Here is a 13,351-nt window from a genome sequence, read left to right on the forward strand (position 1 = left end):
TTAAGTTAACTGTTTTCCTCTTGTTGCATAATAGTTCAACCTTGCTGTTTAATATTATTATAATTCTAAGTTTTCTCTCTTTATGTATTCCTGCCCCCGCACCTCCTGGCACCCTCTCTTCTGTGTTTGTGTGTGTGAATGTTTTGAAGAATTTCCAAAGCTGACTTGCATTCTTCAGTCTCTTACTGCAATGCTTATATACTTGAAGTATTTCATCTAGATGATGGATGTGTGGTTGACTTTACTGTCATCATTGTTTCTTTTGGTGCCTCTCTCTCTCTCTCTCTCTTCTCTCTCTCTCTCTCTCTCACACACACACACACACACACACACACACACACAATCACACACTCTCTCTCTCTCTCTCTCTCTCTCTCTCTCTCTCTCTATCATAATGCTGGCAGTATTATTTTTGGCTCTACGTACTTTCTTGAATGTAGTCTGTGGTGACGGCTTGGACGTAAGGTGGGAAAGCCAATGAGTGGAATTACTGTAATTGTTATGGTGAATGCTATCAGCAGGTTTAATGTTTACTGGTTTTCTAATATTCCTGATCTCTATACATGAGAGCATTCTTAATTACCTCCCATTTTAAATTGTCATAACTTTCTGAATGTCTTAGCCTTCTAGGATACCAAACAAATCTCTATTAATGCTCATTTCTCTGTAAAAGCTTCACTGTATCTCGAGCAAACTATTGTGCAGAAATATCTCCAGTTCTTCTAAAACATATTGTATGCCCCACTGTCATCTTTTCCCCAACAGTGACCTCTGCTGTATTATTTGTCTTGAGAACCTTTTTTTCTTGATGCAAGTACAAGATTTGACTGTTATATTGCTGTTATTTAAACTCTCTAATAAAAAACATTAACTTGTGAACAAAAAATAAAACTGATTGTAACCATGATTTTTCTGTTTTAATTGGCAGTAAAGTGTGCTTTCCCCCAAAAATATATCAGTTTAACTGGATAAATTACCATAATCATCAGCCATTGCTGAATATTGGCCCTCCAAAATTCTCCATGTGTTATGTTCTTCAGCAATAGCTTCCATATTGCTGTTTCATGTTTTCCATTGTTCTGTACCCACATTCCACTCAGTCATCATTTTTGTCTTTTTTCCCCTCTAATAATCCAACAAAGAATTTCATTGGTACATGTGTCACTCATTCTTTGGCTATACCTCCCACCCATTGCACTTTATATGCATTATGGATGTATCTTCATTTACCACTCTAGTTTGTTCCCTAATTCAATTGTTTCCACAACTCTACAAATATGATACAACTTAAAGTAATGGCATTACTCTGTGAATAGGAAAACATAGCAGATGTCAAGAATCTGAATGAATAAATAATGAATGCTCACTGAGCAACTCAAAGGGTTTGATATGTTCTCGCATTGGAGTTCCATTTGTTCCTGTCATTAGTCTAAATTGTTTATAAACTTTCACTTCAGGCATATTGGAAGCTTAGTTTCAAAAATACTGTTTAATTTCAGCACTCGAGCCATATTTACTCTGTTTATTTTCCTGTGCTTTGATTAATTGCTGTAAACTGTGCTAAATACAAAAAAAATTAAGAAAGTGTTTCTGTTACTTCATTGTTAATTTGCTCTATTTTCTTTTGGAAATGTTTGGGGTATATTTACTTCAGTCTTAATAATTGATTTTCTGACCTTTACTTTCCCAATTAAATTCTACAGTTAGTTGTTGCTCTGCAGGCAAGCCTTACAATGGCCTCAGCAGAATGAAAGTGGTCCTCTTATGTCCCATTAATATGTATTCCTTCTTAATTTTCACAGTTTAGGGTTTTGAAAATTTTTCTGTGGGGCAGAAGAGAATAATTTTGCTGATACAGAATCAGTAGTTTGATGGATTCAGAAGAGTTGTTAATATACATTTACTTCAAATTGAACCAAAAGCTTTTTTAAAAATATTCATGTATCCTAGGCACAGTTGTAATTCATACTTTCACCTTTTTAAAAGATCCATTTGCAGTATCCACTTCTGCAACCAGCATGTTTCTTTTCTTGTGGTTATGATTATAAAAGAATCTTTTAGATTAAAGATAGACAGTTGATCTATAGGGTATATAGTTTATTGTCATTTCTGTCCAAAATTTGTTTATATTATTCTGTTTATCATATATGAAGATGTGCTTACATAAAATGTACTTACCCTTATTTGTAAGATGATGTGTTTATTGAATTGTGTTCTTACAGGCAGAGAATGATCCACGATTACGCAAAATATTCAAGTTACCTGATCCCCCTGTGACTACCTCTTCAAAGACTTCCACAAGCTGTCCAACAACAACTACTACTACTACAGCTACAACAACCACCCCTAGGACAGATCCTAGACGCTTGGCAACTCCAACTTCAGCTTCTTCAAATGCAGCAAGTGTCAAATCAACAGTCCCGCACACTGCAGTTACTGTCTCAAGTTCTACAGTTGTATCTGCCCCTGAACCAAATACTCTTGGTGTATCACAGTCACCTTTTGGAAATATGGGTGATCTAGGTGTGGGACCTGTTGGCATGGTAATGCCTGGTGTTGGAACAATGGCCAATGTGGATCCTCGGCTACCAAGGACACCTGCAGTGAATACGGGTCGTCAAGGCTTGCTAGGTGTAGCGCCCCCAGGTTTCCCTGTTGCACCCAATCCAGCCTTAGCTGTAGGTATGCGGATGCCATTTTTTCCTGTGGAAGATGGTGATGGAGGCCACTGGAATCCAATGCAACCACATCAGCAGAGACCTATATGGAGAGGAATGCGCAGAAATGTCCCAGGTGCATTTGGTGAGCAGGATATGGTTGGTGGACAGACTTTTACTCCATCACTATAGTGTTAATTTAACAATCCCCATCACAATAATTGGCAGTTCATTCAATCAGTACTTTGAGTATACTAGTGTTACTAGTATGTTATTTATTGACTGTATTTGAAGTGAGTGTTCTCATGGCTACACTTCAACAGTGCAGGTGTTTTGTGTGACATGCCCGAGTTGTGGTATCATGTAACCTTGATATCAATACATTCACAATAAATTGAAAAAAAATAGGTGGTGCTCATAACTACATTTTTCATCAGTCTTTACATGTAATATATGACTCCTCTTTATATTTTGTGCATTGATTATGCTGGCTGAAGAAAGCCTTGATCTCATTTAGTGAACAATTTTATAAGTGGCAGCCTGGATTTTTTTTAAGGACTTGAATAGCTGAGACAGCAATATGGACAAGTGGAAAAATGGAAAGTGGTGTAATTAATTTTGTACAGATATAAATGTATGTGATACTTAATTAAAAACTGAGGAGTGACTGAAACCATACCATCAACAACTACACTAAGTTTTGAAAGTCTGTCCAAAGTGCAATATTTATGTATAGTTTATATTATGTATCACAAGTATTCCATAGTACTTGGTGCAACTGCTGAAGGTAATATTTATTTAGTTAAGCTGTGGCTAAGATATTTTACTTCTTAGCTGTTAATAGTTGCATTACTATTGTTTTGTTTATGGCAGATGTTCCTACATTAACTGAAAGGGACTTTTGCATTGTGTTATGTAAATATAATGACACAAATAATGAATTACACAAATCATTCTCTAGTTAGTGTACAGTGAATTAACTTTTATACTGCTTTGTTCTATTTTCATATTCTGTTTTACAGTAAATCTCATAAATCAAAATATAAATAAAATTTTCTAAATATTTTAATATCATTTTGCTCTATGAGCTGATGTTTTCCTTTAAGTTGTACAAGATGTGTATAATTAGCCCTAATATCTATGAAGTTTCACTCTTTTTCTCTACAATTTCACATTTTTCGCACTCAGTTTTGCTGTTTTTATTATGTGGCTGAAATTATTATTGATGTGTATAGTGAAGTCTTCTCTTTTCTTTATAATTTTACATTTTTTGTGCTCTTTTTTGTTGTTTTTCTTACTATAGCTAAAATTATTTCATAGTACAGTTCTCCTTTTTAAGTCCATAAAGATTTTTTTAAATATATTTTAAATCAGTGTGACGAAATACACATATTAGTGAAGCTGGTTTAAATAGACAAGAAAGCCTTTCTTGTGCAAGTGCTCAGGAAACTTGTTGGCTTGGGTGAGCATGTGTGTTACCTGCTATTTATGCCTGGTCTTCTAGATGCAATTTTACTTTCTGAAAACTGAAAGTAAAGAAGAGAAGTCTGTCAGCAAAGTTTTATTGTTGGAGAGTGAATGTCTTGACAGTTAACTGATATTCCAAAATCAGTTTCTATCTGAGATTTCAAAGTTTGTATTTAATATCGCATAATAAGACTTCACATTGTTTTTGAGGACCACTGCTCTGTGATGGAAAGGAGTGTTTCCAGGATGTGGTAAATACAAGGTTGTCCTATGCTCGTTTGCATTTTGTTAGAATTCTACTGGAGAGAGAGTTCTCACAATCTTAAGTTGTTATTTTTAAGATCCATATTTATGTTCTGCTAATGGGCCAGTCCTGTTAGACAAAACCGTAGTCTGACTAGTCATTCATAATTAAAATTCTGTTTTAAGATCCCATGAAGAACATTATAGATGACCCCATTGCGTTTCTTCTTAGCCCTTTGATCTAATTCCAGTATTCAAATGATTTGGATTTATAGAAAAGGACAGTATGAAATCAATCAGCACATGGGTTCAGATTATAGTGAAACTGACGTGCATCACATATAATAATTGTTATTGATAGGTGCTATTTTTTAAACCCAGAGTGATGGATTGCATCATCATGATTTGCACTATATTCGTGTGAAAGGTTTTTACAAGTTGTCTATGTTTGTAGACTGCTTATCAGATAAAACAGTTTTTTCCTTTTCTGTTGGAGTGCTACATATATTATTTTCTTGGACATTGGATTTAGGTCCTGTGTGTAACTCACCCCCCTCCCTTCTTTGCTGTCAATAGTATTACACATCAAGCAGTCCTTGAGTTATAACAAGCATTAAAGTGTCATTACTGCAATAATAGAAATTCCCCAATGGAATGAAAAATAATAATTGAGAACAGGCAATATCTCATCTTTAACAATAAATATTGTTTGTTGTACAGGTACACAAAAAGTAATGATTACTGGTAGTTTTCAAACCACTGTTATTGGTTGGAACAAGAAGATAATATGACGATTTACACACGCTTTTTGTGCAGCACTTCTTTGCCAGACATCCTGCTCACTTTTCAAATGATATGATAGTGTAATGTCATTAATATTACAGCAAGGAAATACTGATACAGAAAGAATGCTTACCTTTTTACTGGATAAAGCATACCTTTTTTGTGAAGTACATGTGTTTTAATTTGAAACAGGGGATTGAATATTCGACATATTCATGAAATTTGTAAATCATGCAGATATACCAGTATATACTACATGTATTTTCAGATGATAATAATAATAATAATAATAATAATAATAATAATATTCAGGGCAGAGCAGTGGGTAGAAACAGTTCAGTGACCACATAAGTGGCTGTGGAATCAAAACTAGGTTATTAATGCAATTATAGTAGCAGCAGAAAGCAAACAATGGAAAATCCAGGATGGAATGTAACAGTATAATGAAAAGGATAGTTGCTACTCACCATGTAGCGGAGATGCCGAGTTGCAGATCGGCACAACAAAAAGACTGTCACAAAATAAGCTTTCGGCCAACAAGGCCTTTGTCAAAAATAGACGACAGACACAAACTCGTGCAAATGCAACTCATACACGACTTGTCATGTCATGTCTTGTATGAGAGTTTTGTTTGCACAAGTGTGTGTGTCTTGTAATCTGCTTTTGACAAAGGCGTTATTGGCTGAAAGCTTATTTTGTGACAGTCTTTTTCTTGTGCCTATCTGCGACTCAGCATCTCTGCTACATGGTGAGCAGCAAGTACCCTTTTCATAATACAGTAGCAGCACATGAGACTTCAGGGCAATTGTGATGTGTTGCCTTTTTTTTATGTTTTTGATGGAAGGAAATTTAGTATTTTCTTTCTGTGTGGGTCAGTAGATGTAATTCTATCCTTGATAAGCTGGTGCCATTCAAATTGCCTAGTCAGTAGGATTTTGTGCACATGTAACATTTAACACAAAACTTTGTGTTTCCATGAATAGTCCTGTTATGGCCATTGACGTTTCCAGAATTTTGACTTCAATGAGAGCCATTCATTTTTACGCTGATTTTTCTCACAAAAAATATTTTCAAGTTATGGAAATGTGATCATTCAATGTACCACCATGAGCAGGATAGCACTTTTAATTGCTACTACTTTCCATTGCATATGATGAATCTTCATTCCTCTATGGTGCTGTTTGATTGTGAGCAATTCATCTACTTACTACTTCCGTTACTTCAGTGCAACACCACTATTTTTTCTGCAACTGATTAATGGTGTGCAAGAGTGAACAAGACTGTCAAATTTAAAAGTATGAAAAATTATTTCATTCAATAGTAACACTGTATCTCTTTTCTTTACTGGGACTGAAATGTGTATTAAAGACAGCGTACTTGATTAAAAAATTGTAAATATCTCAGCCACTCGTTTGATAGAAGGACAATTGTGTATTACATTTTAGGCATCTGATGTGAAATGCTTCAGATAATGTGACATCCTGAAGTAGCTGTAGCACATGGTGAACAAATGGAATTGATCTTCTGCAGCTCTGCAGATTTACTGTATCTTACTTTGTATCCATTTTTTTGAGACTGCTGGTTTTTGCTGTTTCTCAAATCAAAATGTATGACATTTTCTTAGGACCCCTGAAAGTCCATTTATCACATGACTACTCACATGCAAGACTTCCACAGATTCTGGGAGATACACAAAATACATTTAAAAAAAAAGGAATAATGCAAATTTCTCCAAATGTGGAAAAACTAACAATTAATATTTCCATCTTTTGCTGGGTCTGACAAATACCTTTCCCCCAACATCCTCCAGTTTATTATAAAATGCTAAGGTCAGAAATGACGTTTTTCCAGAATACATATTTCTTTCCGTATTTTATGAAGTACGAGATAAGTGACAAAAATGAACAGTAATGGGTAACAATCTATGGCAGTCCTGTGTCACAGGTGGGGGTGGGGTGGGGGGCATGGATGGTACAGCAACATTGTGTGAATTGCAGACTTTTCGTTTGGACAAGAGGCATGACTAGGATAATTTATGGTAAGGCGACTACTTGTGCAAAGCAGGAAATTCAGGTTTGTCTCTTAAGATGGAGGAGAATTGTTCTTCTTAGTAAGGAGAGGCGGGGGCAGCACAATATTTTAGGTGTCATGAAGAGTAGATGTTTTTTGTGGTAACTAGCTTATCTAATAAATATTGGGGTAAGGACAGGAGATATTTTATTATTTTTAAAATTATTTAGTAATTTAAAATTTTAAAGACTGATTAGTATATTAGTATTTTTTCGTTGTCCCTGACATTTTTGCGTGCTTTCTCTCACATTTGACGTGAATGATGATTATCTCTTATGGCTTCCCATAATCACCAACAAAATTAGGTCCCCAGCAATGGGATTGACTTTCTGAAACCATCTATATGGTGAAGTAGGTTAAGAATTCGGGTATCACACCCCACAGCTATTCACCCTGGTGGACTTACGTTTGCGCGTAATTGACGACAAAAATTTGGAATTTTACACGATGCTCAGTAGTATTAAAACAGAAGAATTATGTACACTGGTTGTGTGATGTGATGGCTAGGATAAGGCCTATACATACTGAAGGGCATGGGTTTGAATCTCGTCAGGTGCTAAAATTTTTTTATTTTAAAATCTTTTTAGAAATGCCTATGACCATTATTTTTATTCAAATAATTGGTTTAAATATAATCTTGTATTTCTGTTGCTTTGTCACAGCATTTTAATCATCATGTGAATTTTTTTCAGTTTTTCTTTTTATCATTCTTTTTTTGATCAGAATTTCTGTGAATGTGAATTTAATTATAATATTTAAATATTTGAAAATGCTACTCTATTGGTCTAATAACAAAAGACAAAATCTATTTATATTGACTGTGCAGTGGCGCCAAAAATGTATTTTTCATTACAATCTATGCATTTAGTTTTTTGTTTTGTAATCATCATACTAACATTTAAAATATAGCCTAAATTCCTATTACACTATGGACAAAATAATGCAGATGAAGGGTTTTTTTTCCTTAAAAGGGATTATAAGTAAAACTAGGTTCCAGCAAAATGAGGAGTAGAAATAATGAATGTAATAACATGGGGCAAAAAAGAGGGTGATAAAACAAAAGAAATAAAATCAAAATTAATTAAAATCACGCAATCAGAAATTTCATCCAGAAAAAGAGTGATGGGAAGAACAATGAGAGCAAATGAAGAACTGATATGATGATTAAAATGTGACGAAGGAATAAAAATAAAAAAATCAATTTAAACCAATTAATTGAATAAAATAATGATCAAGGTAATTTCGATTAAAATATATAAATAAAAGAAAATTAAAATACTTGGCGAGATAAGACTCCACAACCTACTGCAAGTCAAGGCCTTACCTTGTCCATTCCATTACACCATGCAACCAGTAAATATGATAATACTTATTTTATGGTACTGATTGTCACGCAAAGGGCCTACTGGATGAATGGCTACAGAATTTGATAGCTGAGATCTTAACCTATATCACTGTATGTTTCAAAAAGCTGATCCACCACTCCTTGTAAGTAAAAATTGAAAACACTTTCAGCAGTAAGATAGCAGCATTCTTCATGTGCTGTAAAGGTAAAATTGCAGATGTTGAAGGAAACAAATTGGATAGAGCTTATGAACTGCACTCTTTATCTAAACTAAAACTGATTTACGGAGAGGAATGAAAAGGGTGGGTCTAGGCCTGGGAGGGGAGGAGGGGGGACTGTGGAGGATAGGTCAAAGTCAGCTAAGTTTATGCCATGATAGAGCAAGAAACGAACAACACAAATTATAACATTAGCCAGAAGCTGAAAACATTTTATTTTGTCATCTGGCACAGACTGCTCATCCATTTGTACTTTATTGCTTGGGCATCATAATCGTATAATATGCCGAAAACTTGTCACCAGTGGTGCTGAATGTGTTCGTTGCAGTTAGTGCCTAAATTCGTGGGTAGCTGTCTTGCAGTTTATGAAGTATTAATATTAGTATTACAAGTGATTAGGCAAAATATCCATAGAATGTTAAAGAAATCGATTGCATTAAATTAAGTGCCATTTGGGAGGGGGGGGATCTAATTACTTAACATTGGAAGGAGTAGCAAACTATGAAGTGAGCTTCTCTCATGTTATTTGAATTAAGAGCTTAATATCAAGTGTCATCCTAAATGCCTTCTTTCTGGATTGCTTGGACATTGTAAACATGAAATGTTGGTGAGCCAGTGCCATTTGGTTATGAAGAATGTGCCTTATTTTGAGGCAGTCTTGAAAACTGAGATATGAGATGGAGTATTGGAAATGAAAATAGTTGTTAGCTTCAGTTTTGTCTCGTACAAGTATGTGATTTAAATGGAGCTGCTTCTGACTTTGAACGTTGTTTTTGTTATCATATCTCATTTTGGTAGTGTTATGCTGTTGTAGGCGAAACTACATGAGAATAGTTATGTAACACTGCTTAAAAACCGACATCCAAGTTCAAGAAGTTTCACTTTCGAATGTGGTACAAAAAGTTAATGACTGCCTTGTGCCAAGATCATTAAAGAAAAAAAGTAATGATTTTACTGGACTGGTGAAGTACACACAGTAGATCACCATACACAATTCCTTCAACAAAATGTAATTTTGAATTGTGTTGGACCTTTGTGAAAAACAATTCCCATTATGAAGAGATTAACTGTAAGGGGTGAGGGAGGGGGGAGAGAAGAGGATGCTATTGGTCATGGCAATGAACAAGAAAGTCCCCTTAGATTAAAAGTCTCTTGATTTCCTATTGTTTATTTTCTTTTATGATTATAATGAGCCACACTAAATAGACTCAAGTTTTGCACAGAACAGGAGTATTGAGGGACAATATTGTCAGTATGCAGTTTTATATCATATTGGTTTCTCTGTTAATGATTGTAATGTGTGTTCTCACTAAATAACAACAAATTATTCCCAATATGTTTTGCTCTAAGCAATAACTAATTCTGTGAAAATGCTATCTGGGGCGTACAAGACAGTATATAATTTTAATCTGTTTGACAGTGCACATGAAATTGCTACCTCCAGTTCTTAAGTTTCAGAAATTAATCATCAGTAGTGACAAAGATATATTCATCCTTTTTGCTCATTTGATGGGTTTTCTGTTTCCAATCTTGACTCGCTGTATGAAGGTTATTCATGACACCGGTACTTAAACTGCAGACTGTACATGTCTGTCTTTTCAAAATGTCACTAATTTTACTATATGGTTTATGTGTTGTGGTGCTTTTGACTTCAGTTTGCCGAGTTCACCTTCATGTGTGGCTTATAATAACAACATACTAAACTTATCTCACACATTGCTCTTTTCAATAACATAGGCCTCTTACGCCCATATATAGTTCCCATTTTTAAATTTTGCTGTAAATAGGAATAGAGCTGTAGTTTACTCTCACTTGCTGACTATGTCTTTTTCTTCTGGATGCTTTACTTGATGAGAGCCCTAACCTTTAATATTTGATGTGGTTGGTGAATTTCAAATGTAAAAATATGTTGTTTTAGTATATTTTTCTTTCACTCTTTCAAATGTTGGAAAGGTTGTAATTTGTAGTGTGTTAAGTATTTCAATGATAGCCCTTGGGAGTCCTTGCAAATAAAGCGCTTCACAAATAGTCCTGTAATCTTAAGTTCACCATTTTCCTGTGTGCATCTTCCGTCTGTATGGATCACCTCACCTGGAGATAACTAACACACATTTAGGTTACAGATAATGAAAAACAAACAAGTCTTGTCATAAAAGGACCACGTACAGTACATTCAAATAAAATTATCTTTGGTTTATGAGGTAAAGGGAGAAGTGTTTGGACTTTCAGCTGTAACAAAACAAAACAAAACGTATGTGGACATTTGCAAAAAAAGGTTCTTAGAAACTGTGTAAAGCTAGTTAAGTAAAAATTACTGAACTAAAGAGAGGAAGAATAGCGTGTACACACTATACCATTGCACCTCACTGCTAGTGTTGGCAACAAAATAACTTAAATTTGGACCTGTGTGTCCATTAATATCATCACATTACATCTCTCCTTTCATACTGCCGCACTACATCCTTTCTGGGATGTATGATTTTTACTTTTTGTGCACATTGCTCTTGTAGCAGATTCTAGTTGTCACTCGGTAAGAAACATCAGTTGTTTGATGCATACAGAATATAAATACTGTATGAAAACACACTGCTTTTTCCTGCATGAGATTATGATGCATCTAACTGAAACATATTCTATTTGGTGATACTTCAGACTACCACCTGGTACTGTAATGGGTGCAGAAATATGTTAGTTTCTTTCAAACTTTTTGTTTAAGGTCTTTGAAGAGACCAACAAGATAATTAAAATCATTCTCAGTGGCCTGTAATGTTCTACGGTTCTTTCATGTGATATCAAGTCCAGTCACCTGCTATGCTTTTCTATGCAGTTATTTATCTCATCATTATTGGTAGATATTCTTTGAGAAGTCCCTGACACTGATTGAGGGCAATTGGAACTTGTTCAAGATGGAAGTGCATTACCATTGTCTTCAATGACGTCCAGTTCACGTAACTGTAAAAATCTGTGCATCAGGGTGTCTTCCATATACATTACCTCTTTACAAGGTGATAATATTGTGAATTCCACAGTCTATTGCAAGTAAAGCTGTCATCAACCTGAATGTTTGCTTGAACATCACTGTGCTTTATGAGGCATGGTCTTATTGTAGGTGGTACGCCTTTGATGCCTCTGATCTCGAAGTGTGCTACCAGCCATTCATGGAGGGGCCTACAATTTAAGGTGGATTCCGAACAATGGTGAAATATGCCATTTGTGAAATTAATATGTAATTACCAGATGTTAGAATAGTTTTAATTGAGAGAAAAAATCCTAGAACCAACTGAGGACTGGACCTGGGCCTCTGGATTTTGTAACCCTAGACATACCTACTGAGCCATATGATGTAAGTGATATAAATTGGTTGTACTTTTGTAGGTCTTGTGTGTTGGTGTTCTTTTAGACAGGTGAGAGATAGGGAGAAGTAGTGTGTGTGTGTGTGTGTGTGTGTGTGTGTGTGTGTGTGTGGGGGGGGGGGGGGGGGGGGGGAATTTGTGGTGAAAGGGAAGATATAATTATCAGAGATTGTGTTATGATTTCAATAATCATATTCCATATCATAACAGTGTGTGGTGGTGCAGTGCACTGGACTCTCATTAGAGATGAGTAGAGTTCAAATCCATGAATTGCCACTCAGGTTTAGGTTTTTCCTTGATTTTCTTAGATAACTTCAGGTAAATGCCAAACAGGCTCCCTTGAAAAGGCGACAACCAACATCCTTTCCAAATCCCAGGAATCACCCTGTCATCAACACCATCTTCAAAATGTAATCTTCTTTCTGTCGAGAGATATGGATGGAAATTTGAATGCAGCTGCTTTTACCACTATGCTCTACTGGACTTGATGCTAGGCATGAGTGGCTATTACATTTCAAAATTAGCATTCAACCATGAAAGATTTCATTTAAGCAATCACACTACAGTGATGGAAATGTAGCTCTCAGGTGACACACTAAGTAGACTGCAATACATACTTATTCTTGAAGCACTCTTTGCAGGCAGTTCATCAGTTATTGAGACTACCTACACAGGACCCGACTCCTTTTCACTGGTTTTGCAGTGATTGTCAGATTACTTTACGCCTTTACTGTTTGTGTTAATTTTGTTCAAGAGTTTGCACATTTGCAGAACCAGTTTCTCTCTTACATATGCTATGGCAGCAGATACAAGTTTTTGCTGCCTATACAGAAAGAAATAGAGTTTTATTCGTTTGATGACACATCACAGCCAAAGCTTGATGGTGGTGATCTTATTTTGTGCCTTTGTTCTGCATCAGCATCGGTCAACAGGATTATTAACAGATTCGCCAATGCTTATGTCATAGCCATATGGCCTTCCTGTTGCCACCCCATTACCTCCCCAGGATGGAATATGTGTATCCAAATTTGTCTACATAGTGTGTTATTCATGTGAAAGTGAGCAAACATTTTCGAAATGTTTGTGAGTCATTTGGGTACCAGACTAGTATTCACCTAATGGGATGTGGACACTGCCTAAAATCCCCATCTAGGCTGGCTTGCGCGTAGAAGCTGGGTGGATTCAATCCACAGCCACTTACCTCCCTGTCCCGGA

At 35.6% G+C, this 13,351-nt stretch overlaps 1 protein-coding gene across 3 annotated transcripts in view; it reads left to right on the forward strand.

The window, feature by feature from the left end:
- The window catches only part of LOC126418796 (uncharacterized), an 81,063-nt gene extending 77,393 nt beyond the window's left edge, over positions 1-3,670 (forward strand). For all 3 annotated transcript variants that reach the window (XM_050085727.1, XM_050085728.1, XM_050085729.1), the window contains exon 14: positions 2,223-3,670. In XM_050085727.1, coding sequence (XP_049941684.1) covers positions 2,223-2,849 — 627 coding nt within the window. In that variant the 3' untranslated portion in view covers positions 2,850-3,670. The remainder of the gene's footprint in view (positions 1-2,222) is intronic.
- The last annotated feature ends 9,681 nt before the right edge of the window (positions 3,671-13,351 follow it).

This window comes from Schistocerca serialis, chromosome 9 (assembly GCF_023864345.2).
Source record: "Schistocerca serialis cubense isolate TAMUIC-IGC-003099 chromosome 9, iqSchSeri2.2, whole genome shotgun sequence".
Lineage (NCBI taxonomy): Eukaryota > Metazoa > Arthropoda > Insecta > Orthoptera > Acrididae > Schistocerca > Schistocerca serialis.